The sequence below is a fragment of the Crocuta crocuta genome, unplaced genomic scaffold (genome assembly GCF_008692635.1).
Source record: "Crocuta crocuta isolate KB4526 unplaced genomic scaffold, BGI_CrCroc_1.0 scaffold119, whole genome shotgun sequence".
In the NCBI taxonomy this organism is placed as follows: domain Eukaryota; kingdom Metazoa; phylum Chordata; class Mammalia; order Carnivora; family Hyaenidae; genus Crocuta; species Crocuta crocuta.
In genome coordinates this window covers 715,380-729,814 of record NW_027551562.1, presented here as the reverse complement: position 1 = coordinate 729,814, position 14,435 = coordinate 715,380, and the positions used below count along the sequence as shown (strand labels likewise).

Sequence of the window (14,435 nt, the reverse complement as noted above, 5' to 3'; positions counted from 1 at the left end):
CTTCCTCGTGTGTGTGTGTGTGTGTGTGTATTTTCATTCAATTCAGCAGATTCTAACTAGGCATCTTTTATGTACAGAAAAAAACAACTCATTAAATATTGTCCTCATAGAGCTCTTAGTTAATTGAGTAGGGAAGAGACATGGGCACGTCAACACCTAAAATACAAAGTAAAGAGTAGAATGATATAAAGTGTGGGTGGAGCCCCAGGGTAGCCAGGGTCAGTGGTCTTTGAATACCTTCCTCATCAGTCTCATTAGAAGCAGTGCCAGGCTCCGTGTGCTCCCCAGTGAAGGGCTCTTGTCGTTGCCATCTTGCTGTGGCAGGTAGAAGGGAGAGAGGGGCAGGTGGCCGGGGAAGCTCAGTGCGATATTTGGTTGGCGCACCTGACCAGTGCCTGGCCCAGAGCAGTGGTCAGCATGTGCCAGGCACGGTTACTAGATGAGTAAGTAAATGATTAAAACAAAACAAAACAAAAAAAAAACCACAACAACCCAAGTTGGATGATCCTCGGAGCACATACTCACATGATTTGCCTGATCCCTCTTCTCCTATGAACTAATGGATGTTTTCCATTGTCTTTCTCTTTTCACTTTATAAACAGTGCTCTTCTTTGTCATATTGGATTACTTTCTGGGCTTATTCCTGAGTCATGTTATAATTATACATGTATGCATTCTAGCGTATGGGGCCTTATGACAGATAAATGATGAATGTGTTGATTTGGCTGCAAGACTGATTGAGAACTTCTATCTCGGTTTCATTCTCAGAGGCCTTCTGCTGACGTTAACTAGACATCCAGTAGCCTGAGCACTTAGCTTCCCAGTCCTGCCTCCTTTCTGCAAGGTAGCCTGCTTGCTCAGTAAGCTGAAGGCTGAAGCAGTCAGGGATGAACCAAAATTAGACCAACATAGTCTTCCCTTCCTTTCCCTCTTACAGGACTTACACATAGGAAGGGTGTTTGCTTTGTAGTGATTAGGGGACAAATGCATCTATTAAGATGCACTTTTAGGGGCACCTGGGTGGCTCGGTTAAGCGTCCGACTTCGGCTCAGGTCATGATCTCATGGTTTGTGGTTCGAGCCCCGCGTTGGGCTCTGTGCTGACAGCTCAGAGCTTGGAGCCTGATTCCGATTCTTTGTCTCCCTCTCTCTCTGCCCCTTCCCTGCTCATGCTGTCTTTCTCTTTCTCTCTCAAAAAAATAAACAAATAAATAAATAGAAATTTTAAAAAGATGCATTTTTTAAATTACACTTCCGAATGTGACTAGAAAGTGATAAAATGGAAACAGCCCTCCCCCTTCCCCCAAGTGAATAAAAATTCTTTTTATTAAAGAAATCACGTTACTGGTAGGACCACTTGCTTCAGAGATGTTTGCTGTCACTGCTCCAAATGTTTCAGGATTTCTCTCTTAGAAGCACCTTCAGAGGTGCACCCGGCTCTGTGCAAGGCTTTGCACTAGCAGGTATACACTCGTACATTTAGTGCCTGGCATCCTCGGAAGGTAGGTGTGAGGCTGTCCACCTGGGCATATCTCGAACAAGTTCTGTGCTGGTTATTTTATTGACAACCACTGTTTCCTTTCTCTCATAAGTACAGGCATAAGATTTAGCTTCGAAGACATAATTTCACAAACCACATTCATCCATTGTTTCCCGTTTGTTTTTGTTTTTGTTTTTTTAAATTTTTTTGAGAGAGAGAGAGAGAGACAGTGTGATCAGGGGAGGGTCAGAGAGAGAGGGAGATACAGAATCCGAAGACAGGCTCCAGGCTCTGAACTAGCTGTCAGCACAGAGCCTGACATGGGGCCTGAACCCACGAACCATGAGATCATGACCTGAGCTGAAGTCGGACACTTAACCAACTGAGCCACCCAGGTACCCCAGTGTTTCCATTTGAGTATATTGAGGGAGGTGCCATAGACTGAGAAAGCAGTTCCCAGTTCCCAGACAGAAAATCTTAAAGGATAGTAACAATAGTGTCACTGTTGCTCATTTAATAGTATATCATATCTTAATAAGGTCTTTTTTAAGAAAGTTGCCAGAATAACTGTTTGAAGGCACAGAATTAACTTGGAACGTAGAAGTTCTGTGTCTCCTCCGAAACCTTTATTTTTAGTGCCCTCTGATCTTCTCTCTTATACCCATGTGACTGTCTGTACATGTCATACCTACATCCATCTAAACCTGGGCTATTCGAAGCCATTAGGGGAAGAATTACAGACAGCCACATTTTCTGCGTCCAGAACTTTATTTCGTTCAGCCATTTTCAAGGCAAACCTTACATTACATACTTTCCTGTTTTGCGGAACTGTGAATACTGAGGAATTTATTTATTCGGTCATTTGTTAATTCATTGCATAAGCCCTTCTGAGCATCTGTCACCTGCTAGGCACGGGGCATGGGCATTTAGCCACGAACAGGTTGCACAGGCCCTGCCTTCATAGAGCTTTTCTGTAGAGGGATGAATACAGGATAAACAAGTCATAAACGGGATCGTTCCAGGATGTGGTAGAGCAATGGAAAAGCTAGCGTGAGCGTAAAAGAGAGTAAGGAAGCAGGCTGAGGGCGTGTGCTGCTTTAGGCTTTAGGTGGATCATAGAAGGGCCCTCGGAGGAAGGGGCTTTTCATCTGAGGCCTGTGTGAGAAGAAAGCCAGTCATGGGATGCTCAGGGAAGAGCATCCCCAGGCAAAGGGATCAGCTGGAGCAAACACCCTGAGCGGGGAGCACGCGTGGCCGGGGCCCTGCGCATCTCTAGAACATGTGTTGTTGTGCTCTCCTGTGACCCAGGGATGCTGCCTGTCCTGGAAGGGTTCGAAAGGCCCCACATCCTTTCCTGAGTGGCCTCACACTCCTCAAGAGCTTTGCATTCTTATGTCCTGTTTGTATAACGCTTCTGAGTTCTCCTGGCTCCCACGTAAGGCCGCTGTCGGCACGGCTTCTCCGACAGCATCCTTCCCATTTGCAACAGCCCGTGTCTTCTCTGTGAGTTCAGAGGGCCGGGCCTGTTAGGACTGTGCATGAAGTAGCTGCAGGGAGTTCCAGTCCTGGGTCGGAAGTGCTTCTCTACGTTACAGACCCTGCTCTCTAGCAGCGCAGCGAATATGAAGTTGCTGTATTGCCGAATTTTGGATGGGGAAGGTGCTCTTCTATTATTAGACATCAGCATGTTCTCCTGGATTCCTTTATTTGTGAATCCATCCTCCCTCCCTCTCTCCCACACACACACGTACCCTTTTGAATTGCTCAACCTCAGATGCATACTTAGAAATGCAGGTATGTATTTGAGCATCGGGAAAGACAGTAATTTTAGAGCGCACATAATCTGTCACTCTTCTTTCAGCCTTTTCTTAACTGTACACGTGTGGCCTTTGAGAGGATGTCACTCCAGGTGTTGCTCATCTGGTAGTTGAGGGGATGGCACTTCGTAGCATGTGTAGACATGTGCTGTCCTGGAGGGGAGCCCTGTCTGACTCAACAACAGTGTCCTCTGCTTCTCTTAAACACGGGGCCTGGAAAAGTGCGTTTTCTGTGGCTTCTTCCTGCCAGTGGCCAGTTGCTAGGATGTAAAAAGAGAAGTGTGACCCAGATTTAACTCTAACTGTAGCTGCCCAATGCGGATGTTGTTAATAACCTTTAAAAGCACGTACGTGAACTTTACACCCTGTTAGTTTATAGACGACTTGGTAAAATTTCAACATGATTTCTGAGACTTTTCCCGAGTTGGGAGGGGGGAGAAATAAAGGAAGCAGATAGTCTCCTACGACATGAGGCTGGAATCTTCCACATCCCTGTGCTCCCTTGGGCTCATTCACTCTCTAACTGTGCAAAGACATTAAAGCCCCCTCATTAATTCGTCTTTGAGTAGACCCATCTTTATGTGGCCCTCGCTGCCCAAAGCTGAAGGGCTATTTCTTTTCTTCCAGAGGCAGGATTTTTTTTTTCTTTCTTGAAAACAATTAGGAAATGGTAAGATCCGGGGGGATTGTGGACACGCGTTTGTGCCACCGTGGGTGAGTGGTGTGCTTGAAAAAGCCTTGGCCATTTCTCTTACCTGATTTGCCATTTGGTAGGCAAGCTGTTTTATTTCTCTAAAGCCCAAGGTTTTTCATCAGAAAAAAAAGATGGTAAGAATATGGACATAAAAAATAAATGACAGCTGTTATTGGGATTATTTTTTAAATGTTCTTCCCACAAAAGCAGTTCATCAGAAGATAAACCCATTAGATTTCGTGTCTTGAATGCATACTTATTTGCATTAGTTTCTTTCCCCAAAGACTCTTAACTCTAAATGGCTTATAATTTCTTAACTTGTCTGTCTCTGAAAACAGGCAGAGTCCTCTCCCCCACCCCCATTAAGATGAGCCTCTATTTTTAGATGCAGTTCATCCCGGACATCACGGGGACCCAGAGCTGGGTGCTGTTAGGAGGTCAGGTTCTGTTGTGAGGACCTGGGTTCAGACTCCCGCTCTGCTGCCCAGGGCAACTCAGACTTTCTGAGCCTCGGTTTTCCTCATCTATAAAATGAATTTAATAATAGTACCCCTTTCACAGGTTTTTGGTGAGGCGGTCGAGGGCAACCTCAGCACCCTTTGTGCCATACTAAGCACTTATTAAAATGTGACTTCTCTTTCCTCTTTTCTCTAAAGTACAAATGTCAACTCTTTGAAATAACTCAAACTTTGCGTCTCGTGAAAGTGCCGCATAAGAGACACTGCTTCCTTAAGTGTGGAGTGCAGTATCACAGTGTTATATGGGGCGGTCACAGGCACGGAACATATGAGCATTTTATCTTTTTTTCTTTTTAAGTTTATTTATTTAGAGGGAGAGAGCGAGCTAGGGAAGAGCAGAGAGAGGGGGGAGAGAGAGAGAGAGAGAGAGAGAGAGAGAGAGAATGAGAATCCCAAGCAGGCTCCATGCTGTCACCGCAGAGCCCAGCGCGGGGTTCGAACTCACAAACTGTGAGATCATGACCTGAGCTAAAACCAAAAGTCGGACACTTAACCAGCTGAGCTCCCCCCACCAAGGGCCCCCTGATGAGCATTTTGTAGAGAGATTCACAGTGATTTCTAAAAAGGGTATCTTCTGTTAGTGGTCAGAACTACACTTCTGGACAATGTAAAAGACGTGAATGGGTTTAAAGAAAACTATTAAGTAGAAGTGCAGATGGGACATGGCTGTGACAAATGTGTGGAGGCAGAGTATGAGCGACGGGCATGGTGGAAGTAATGTCACACTTGTGGTCTGAAAACTCGGGGTTTTACCTCAGTGTCCCGTTAGGTTAGAGAATTCAGTAGACATTAGCATGAGATGGGACTCTAGCACCTTCTGGCTTTGTGACTTTGGACAACTTAATTCATCTTCTCCTGTCTCCTTCCTTTTCTGCAAATATTTTTGAAGGCCTCTTTTCTCATCTTAAACGTGTAGATGCTGCTTTCTGGGGTTTGTATAAAGATGCGGTGCAAAGGGAGAAGATATTGAAAGCATATGTATCTTACCTACTGGTATGTCCATCATACAAACTTATACCTGGTGTAGCAAGTGCTCAGGAAACCGGAGTCCTTTGTTATTTGGGGCTTGTGTTCACAAATGACGGGACCCCCACTTCATCCAGCTTGAGGCAGACATGTGCTCAATCTACAGGAAGGGTAGCCTTGGGTGCAGCTGGAGGTCAGGACTCCAGTGCCACCAGGACCCTCTCCAGCTCCTATGTCTGATGGTTTGTGCGTGTTACCAGACCGTCTGTCTGTCCGGATTCCTCCACCGAGCTAGAAACCGTACCACTGGTGGTCACCGGGCTCCTCTCTCAGAAAGGATCAGCACACTGTGGTCTGTTTCCCAAGCCCAGAAGTCCTGTGAGGGGCCTGGGCCCAGTGCAGGTCAGGTGCCCACCCTCCCAGCCACCAGGGTCCAGAGGATGGGAGCCGAAGGGGAAGGGCAGCGCCAGTTGGGCCCCGGATGGAGAGTGGCAGGAAAGACCGTCTTGCAGGGCAAGGGTGTGATCGGCACGTGCTGCCACTGCACTTACCCTTTCCTTCTCTTCATGCGCCCTTCATGGGCAGGAGTCTGTACCCACTGTGGCCCTCAGGTTTCTCCTCTGAGGTTTTGAGGTTTGGATGATGTCATGGGTGTGGGTGTACATTTAATGGCCTTACATTTTATATATACAAGTTCATGATGACTGCTGCTGCTGCTCATGCCCTCTAGGTTTCAACACACTGTCCACGGGCTCCCAGTCTCTGGATTGCCAACCCTCAGGGAAGTGGGGGAGTGGGTAAAGTTACTTCAAGGGGCGCCTGGGTGGCTTAGTTGGTTAAGCGTCCGACTTTTGCTTAGGTCATGATCTCGCGGCTCGTGGGTTTGAGCCCTGCGTCGGGCTCTGTGCTGACTGCCAGCTTAGAGCCTGGAGCCTGTTTTGGAGTCTGTGGCTCCCTCTTTCTCTGACCCTCCATTGCTCACGCTGTCTCTCTCTCTCCTAGAAATAAATAAAACATAAAAAAAAAAAAAAAAGAAGTTAGGGCAGCATGCCATATGTATTTCCATATTGAATACAACCCTTCTTAAATTTGATTTCAAATGGAAATACACATTATGAAAAGAGTACATATCCTAAGTGCACGGGTCTTCACAAACAGGGCACAATTGTAGTCCAGCCCCTGGATTAAAAATCAACATTGACATTCCGCCAGGGACCCTCCCACACACAACTTGTAGTACAAGTGGATGATGTAGATGGGTTTCTTCACCATCTAAGAAATATTTAAAAGCATTACCAGCATCATGGTAGCATTTTCCATGCTGTGCTTTGTTAGTAAACAAAATTTTAAAATATAACTGGCCTTATGTCACAAGTCTTTCTGGTTCTAAAAGGAATCCTCAGGGACGCCTGTGTGGCTCAGTCGGTTAAGCATCTGATCTCGGGGTTCCTGGGTTCAAGCCCCGCATCACGGTCTGAGCTGACAGCTCAGAGCCTGGAACCTGCTTCGGATCCTGTGTCTCCCTCTCTCTCTGCCCCTCCCCTGCTCGTGCTCTGTCTCTCTCAAAATAAAGATAAAACGTTAAAACAACAACTTTAAAAGGAATCCTCAGGTCACTCTTATGGCACCCTTTGAAATGTTTTCTTCCCAGCTGGAATTTCCATCAGGTGATAAAATGTGTTCGGGTCCCTCAGACAGGTGTCATTCACATCGTAGGCCTTCTCCCTTCCCTGGCTGCACCTTCTCCCAGGGACAGCCAGCCCTCCCCTATCGCAAGGGGCTTTCCCGTGCAGAGCTTGCTGTGAAAACTGACTGACTGCCATCCTGTCCGCTTCAGCCAGCACTGAGCTCTGTGGGACAACTCTTTCGATCCCTGAAACAGAACTCCTCAGATCATGGGTCCTTCCAGTCTCTGAAATGGTTCCCTGTTCCTAAATATGTCCCCGTGGGTATGTACCGCTGTGGCGGTCCGCGAAACAAAGGTCGTTACGGATGAGTTTTAATTCGCCAACTTTTCCAACATCTTCTTCCCTCGTTTTTCTCTTTTAGGCTCTAGACCAAGATAGAACAGCCTTACAGAAAGTGAAGAAGTCTGTCAAAGCAATATATAATTCCGGCCAAGGTAAGTACTTCCCAAAGCAGACGGCATGAATTATAGATCACATCTGCAGTCTTCTCTGTTACCTGTAAGAGGGTAGGTTTATAGAAGATGATACAAAAGAAAAAATAAGTAGGTCAAAGAAGTTCCGTTTTCCCCCTTTTTCTGTTTCTTCTCCACCTAAACCAGTTACTGTTCCCAGAAGTAAAATGATGAAAGAACATTAGCTGCAGTGGGTTTTTACACATTTAAAACCGTAGCAGGTGTACGTGCAGTTTAGCCACAGGTGACTTATGAGATAGGCAGCATCTGTTTGTGTCGTTGGCCAGTCTGGCATTCAGGGGTCTCCGTTAAAGGCCTGAGGATCATTCCTTCTGCCGCACACAGTACGAAATGGGCATGTACACTTGGAAATGGGCATGAGTGCCAGGCACCGGGTGAGGGGGGGGGAGGGAGCGAGGCTGAACCGACGCCTGAACAGACCTGCCAACCAGAGTCTGTTCCCGTGGCCGCAGACATGCCCGGTAACCGTGGAACTGACTGTTTTTACGTGGTCTGCCCACCTTGTCATCTTGGCGACCGAGTATGTTGTCCGTGGATAAGAAGAAATAAGCCAGGTCGGGATAACAATGGGTCACACAAGGGAATGGTAGGTTCCCCCGCCCCAGGGAAGGCGAGGCGAGGCTTGGAAGCGTAAAATGAGTTTCAAGGTCTGTGACATCCCGTCTTTCATTGTCACAATTGCAGGACGAGAGAACGTCTGAGGAATCAGTTTGTAGCGTAGCAAAACCCGCGGGGAGGCAGCAGAGTACGTGGAAGGGGTGCAGGCTTTGAAGTGGGACAGGTGTGCGTTTGCACCCTCCCTGCCTCTTACTAAGCAGTGTGGCCTCAGGCCGGTTGCTTCGCTGTTTTGAACCTCCGTCTTCTCTTTAAAGCAGAGACTGTGGTATTATTACGGGGTCATCGAAGGGAGTTAATTAGCTAATATCTGTAAAGGGCCTGTCACCTCGGGGAAGTTCTGTAAATGCCATGCATTCATATTTTATATAAATGTTATATTTTATTTATATTCATACTCCTAATTGTCATAAAATTATGGAGTTGAAAGGAACATTGAAAAGGGAAAACCTCGGCCGTCAGATGCTTTACGGCCCTCCTGTCATCAGAGCTGGGAATCTCAGCGAACTCTAATTGTCTCTCCTTCAAAGCCCTTGGGCCTGATTGTTAACACAGCCTGTATCCTGATTCCTCGAGACACCTCTCTCTAATTTCCGTATTTCCAATAAGACACTAACCTCTAATTAAGACAGATAAATAGAGAATTGTCTAGTTACATAGTGATGGTTTAAATGTTTCCAGTGTTTTAAGTCTTGCCGTGAATGATATAACTTCTGCCTTCCCTTCATACTCATTTACTCCCAAAATGGGGCAGCCCCTTTTGAGATCTTCGCTCTCTGGGGAGAGGTGAATGGGGGAGATAACTAGCCAGTAGCACAAGGGGGAGCTTCTGGGGTGCTGGTACTGTTCTCTTTCTTGGTTTGGGGATGATTACATAGTGCAGTTCAGTTTTTGATAATTCTTCAAATGTTACACTTAAGACTTATGTACTTTTTTGTATGGCTGCGGGTATGTTCTGTATCAGTGAAAGTATGTGTAAAATGTGTGTCTACAAGTAGGTTTATTGAATCATTGGTTGTGATCATCCAGATTCGTTTTGGAAAAACAAATGGGGACCTTAAAAATAAACAGTAGTATATTTGTTTCATAAAATAATAGCTTTTGTGAGAAAAAAAACTCAGGTGGTATAGATCACTTACTGTCACTACTTGTTAAGTAAATTCCTTAACTTCCACAGATCTTAAATTGCCTCACCACAAAATGAGAAAATAATCACCTAATTTGCAGAGCCTTGTGTGGGTAAAATGACGTAATATTTAAGGCCACCTAACAAACTTCCTGACATTAATAGGTGCTTCACACATGGGGAAATGATAGCTAGCTCGATGGCATGGGTTCCTTCTCTGCATTAATTCAGTCTTCTGCACCTGGCACTGGACCGGCCCGGTCTTCTAAAGAGCTTACTGAGCCGTTACCCTCCTGAGGAGCAAGCGTCCAGTCTCCGCAGCGTTACAGTCTATGCTTGAGGCTCTCAGCTTGTGAGCCTCTGAAGGGAGACGCCTGACGTGCAGCTGTCCGTTGCTACCGTATTTGCTCTGCTGGGGCTCCACGTACCCCCTTTTCCCCCAATGCCCTTGCTCAGGATGCATTCTCTCCATGAGGCACCGTGAGCACAATCACATCCTTCAGCAGCTCATACAAGGGCTCTTTTTCTTGGTAGGGAAGTGCTTCATCTCCTTCATTAGAGGTGCTTCCTGGCTTCCTTGGTGGAGGGAGAGGCTGTCTGCGCATGTGTGTAAGGTAGAGAGTTCGAGAGTATGTGCAGTCTGGTTGCCATTTCCTCCATGAGATTGTTCTCGCCTTGTGGATGGGGGCCGCGGTGAGCTGAGCGTGACCCCCCCCCCACTGGATGAGGGGTTCCCCTGCGGCCTACTTTGCCTTGCGTCTCTGCTGTCTAATACAGTAGCTTCTAGTCACACGTGGCTTTTTAAATTCAAGTTCCTTAGTATCAAATGAGACTTAAAATTCAGGTCTCCAGCCCCAGGAGCCACAGTGTGATGTGCAGCTGCAGCGCTGGCCAGTGCAGACCCAGGACATTTCCATCATCCCAGGACATCGCTGTGCTGTGGGAGGAGAGCACACACCCTGTCGTATTCTAACCGCTGATTGGTCTCTGGCATTAGACCAGCGAGTGCCAACCCTGACTTTTCGCTAGACTCACCCAAAGAGCACTTAAAACACAAACACAGGGGTCCCTCAGGGCTGCACACTCAGAGCTGTTCTAGAATAAGGCCCAGGTGTTGGGATCATAATAAAATTACTCCCCAGGCGATGTGCAGCTAAAATGGAGAGCCACTACACCGACCCATGAACTACTTGAGGAGGGCTGGTACTGTGTCTTTATCTCCATATTTTATGTGTCTGTCACCAAATACAGTTTGTTCAACAAACACTTATTGAGCACCAGTTCCGATACCATCCTGGGGGTTGCGTGTCTTAAACAAATCTCTGGAATCTCTGCCTTCATGAATTTTCCAGTTCAGTGGGAGAGATAACAGAAAGCACTTGGAATTTAGAAACTGGAAAGCTTACAAAGAGGGATCTGGTACATTCTGCCTGGGCGCTGAGTGGAACACCTCTTGGAGGAGGTGACGTTCAGGGGTGTTGATGCGTACGCAGCTAAGCTGAAGAAGCCTCTGAGGTAGGTCTACGCTTACCCCATTGGATCCCATTTTATAAGTGGTGAGACTGAAGCTTCAGGAGCCAGACTGACTTCTGCAAGGTGTCACACCTAACGGTAATGGACAAGAGTCCACTTATTCCAGCTCTCCTGTATACAGCCACCCCGTACCTGTTGTCTGCCTGACACGTGGTAGGGGCTCATCTACATGTTGGCTACATAGGTCCCCGAGAAGCTTGCCATGAGCAGCTGTTGAATGTTTAATCATGGCTCCTCACAAATGAATGGATTAAATGTCACCTCCCAGCAGTGTGATCCTGGGGTGACCGGTGGTTCCTGGAGACCGGCCACCGCGGTCGTTATCATGGGGCTGAAATCTCAGACCTCACCGACTGCTGGGACTTGCCCGGGTTTCCACCATCGCCAACGAGCATGGTGCACTCAGGGTTCCCGTCAGCTTGCGTGGGCAGCGCCGTGACGTTTAATTCTTAAAAAATAGCTAGATGAGAAAAACAGCGGTGTTGCAGATCTTTCCATGATACACGCCCAGTGGAATCCGGGCAGTTCCCATCCAAGGGCTTTTGGCTTCATCCAGAGAAGCCACAGAGGCTGAACCCTGGTATCTGTTTCCCAGTGTGTTTTCGTAATTTTCTTGTTTTCTCACAGTGCTTAAGTGACATGAGACCCATCTGATGTTCTTTACAGTTTTACAAAGCATTTCTGTATTTCTGGTTTGAGATGGACCCCCCCCCTCGCTGCCACCACCTCCCCCAGACTGTGTGGAAGATGCTCAAGAATGGTGGAGGGTCTTACTTTTACAACGTAGTTATTATGTTGACTCAAGCTTTACCAGTATTAATTCGGACACAGTATAATAATAACAGAAATTTTATTGGAAAAACAAGTTGTCTCCCCATAAGCCTCTAGTTTGAAAATGGCTTTGGGGATTTGTCTCTTTCTCTTACTGCTGCATATGAGGACATTTCAAAAACAAAAAAAGCTGAATTCTGTGAACTGCTTGGATCAAGGGAAAATTTTCCAAGCTATTCAGCTTTCCTGTGTTGTTCCTTAGTTCTGAAGTGTTGACATTATTAATCTGTGAAGCATATTGTCATTTAGAAATTTTACCATGATGTGTGTGTCCCCCCCGCCCCCACGCCCCANCCCCCACGCCCCCTCCCCAAATGTATGTTTAAAATAGCTAATAATTTCTTAAACAGTAGAGGTTTTAAAATATGTTGGAGAGGCGCCTGGGTGGGTCAGTCAGCTAAGTGTCCAACTTCGGATCAGGTCATGATCTCGCAGTTCATGGGTTCGAGACCTGTGTCAGGCTCTGTGCTGACAACTCAGAGCCTGGAGCCTGCTTCTGATTCTGTGTCTCCCTCTCTCTCTGCCCCTCCCTCATTTAGTGCACGTGCTCTCTTTCTCTCTCTCACTCTCTCAGAAATATTAAACGAATAAACTTAGAAGAAATAGGTTTCAGTCTTCGACACTTTTTCTTTCCAAAGATAGAGCCTCATTCACTTCCCTGGTGTGTGTGCCAGACTTACAACTTTCTTCTAATGAATAGAGTGTGACGGAGCAAACCATGTGGTTTTCTAGGCCAGTTCATGAAAGGGCTCACTTCCTCCTGAGCACCACCCCCCACGCCCCCAACCTGCTCCATGTTTGTCTTGGAGGAAGCCAGCCACCCTCTTGTGAGGATACCAGGAACCACCGCCAGAATGAATCTTCCAGACCCCATCCTGCCTTCACTCGCCCAATGACACGTTGCCTCAGTCTTGGTGCACACCCCTGGTCAGGGCACTAGACGTTGGACTGGCTTCAGCAGGCTCCTGTCCTCGCCAACATGGGCGCAGGCATGCAGATCCTAGGCTCGGGGGAAGTCAGTGTGTCTCTTGAGAAAGAAGAGCTCACTGCTTACCAGTGCTATTTAGGAAGCAAACAGAAATACACTGTTACTCAAGTGAGAGGGGCCTGCGCTTCCTAGTCAGCGTGGTGCACCCGGTTTCTTGTGACTTCGCTGGGTTGAATGTGTTCGTCTTTTTGAACCAGATGTATTATTACACATGAGTATACGTTTCCTTGGGAGTAAAGACCCCAGAATATTCCCGCGCCTAGTTCTTCTCCTAGGATCCTTCCCACCCCTCCCCACAAATCCATATTATTTGGATTTGTTTATTATGTGGATTTTATTATTAAAGAGTGGCTTCCTTAAAATTCATGCCAAGATACATTCGGAGTACACTGTAACTTATTAGTAATACATGGTGCCCCCTAGAAATATATAACATTGTTAGTCTGAAAGTTGGGACTCTTAAATTCTTTAATTTTAGTGAATAAAAAAGTGACAGTGGTATGTAATTCCACTACAAGCGTATGATATGGAAGTCTTATTTCCAGAATACAGCTAGAGTGTCATAAACAGCTCCATAGCCTTTTCACGTGAGTGAAAAAGGCAGATTTCCCCTTGTCTTCCCTTCTACTTTCTCCTTTTCAGTTTAGAACTAAGTAGTGAGCAGTTTTATAGGAACATTTGTGTTTTCTAACGCAAAATTAATGTGTGATGTTCGCCCCAGATTTTCATTTGGTTAATTTATCTATTTTAAGAAATAGCTCATAGTGTACGATGAAATCTAAGATCTTAAAGGTAAAGTGCTAATTTCATCAGTGGATAGGAAAGTGAATGGTTTTGTATCCAAGCAAGTTCATTTTACCTTTTTTAGCTAACATTTTGTCACATTTAAAGGTACAGTGCCAAGTGAATTATAACTAGAATTGATCATTAAGTTTGGTGTCTTACCATTGTGTCATGTGATGGTATTTTTAATCCTGGAGTGTTTCTTCAAGAAGTGAAGCTTCAAGAAAACGTTTCCTAACTGGAATAGTTAAGAGATAAAATAGATTAGAACTTTAATAGAAACATACGGAAGCATAAAATATCAAAAGGTTTACAAAGAGCAACATGTCTGTGTTTAGGAAATTTTATGTATTTTTTGCTATTTTCCAAGTTTGAGGATTATCATCTGATTTTTTTAGAAAATTTTGAATTACAGTAAACTTATTAATAAAAAAGTAATTTTAAGCCCTCAGAAGGAGAAATGTTAAGATTGAAACTGTAAATACCTTTTGGTAGTGACTTAAGGAAAGTCTAAACAGATTACTTCTGGCCTACAAGCCATTTTGTATTCATGTGGCTCCATTATTATACCTTAAGAGGTGAAAACAAATTGAAATAATTAGTTTCTTCAAAAGGGTAAAGGAAGGAAGCATTTTCCAAAAGGAAGCATTCTTACCCAGGAGAATATAACTCCTCAAATTATTCAGGGATAAAGCTGGAGAAATGTTTTAAACTGCGTTTAGAAAATCTAAGTTTCTTTCCAGAATAATCTCATAACTCCAGGATGTTTAAGTAGGTCCAGTTTTCATATTCAGACTGTTGGATGAAATTTTCTCTTACTTGAAATCCAAGGCAGGGGGCTGTTGGGGGTGGGGGTGTGTGGAGGGCAGGTGTGCGCACTTCCTTCATTTTGCTATCCTGAAAGGACTGCTCTCCATTTTTTTA

The 14,435-nt window shown here is 45.6% G+C and overlaps 1 protein-coding gene across 3 annotated transcripts in view; it reads left to right on the top strand.

The window, feature by feature from the left end:
• ASAP1 (ArfGAP with SH3 domain, ankyrin repeat and PH domain 1) overlaps positions 1-14,435 on the top strand; it is a 309,560-nt gene that overhangs the window by 158,017 nt on the left and 137,108 nt on the right. For all 3 annotated transcript variants that reach the window (XM_077750030.1, XM_077750027.1, XM_077750029.1), the window contains exon 3: positions 7,524-7,596. In XM_077750030.1, coding sequence (XP_077606156.1) covers positions 7,524-7,596 — 73 coding nt within the window. The remainder of the gene's footprint in view (positions 1-7,523; positions 7,597-14,435) is intronic.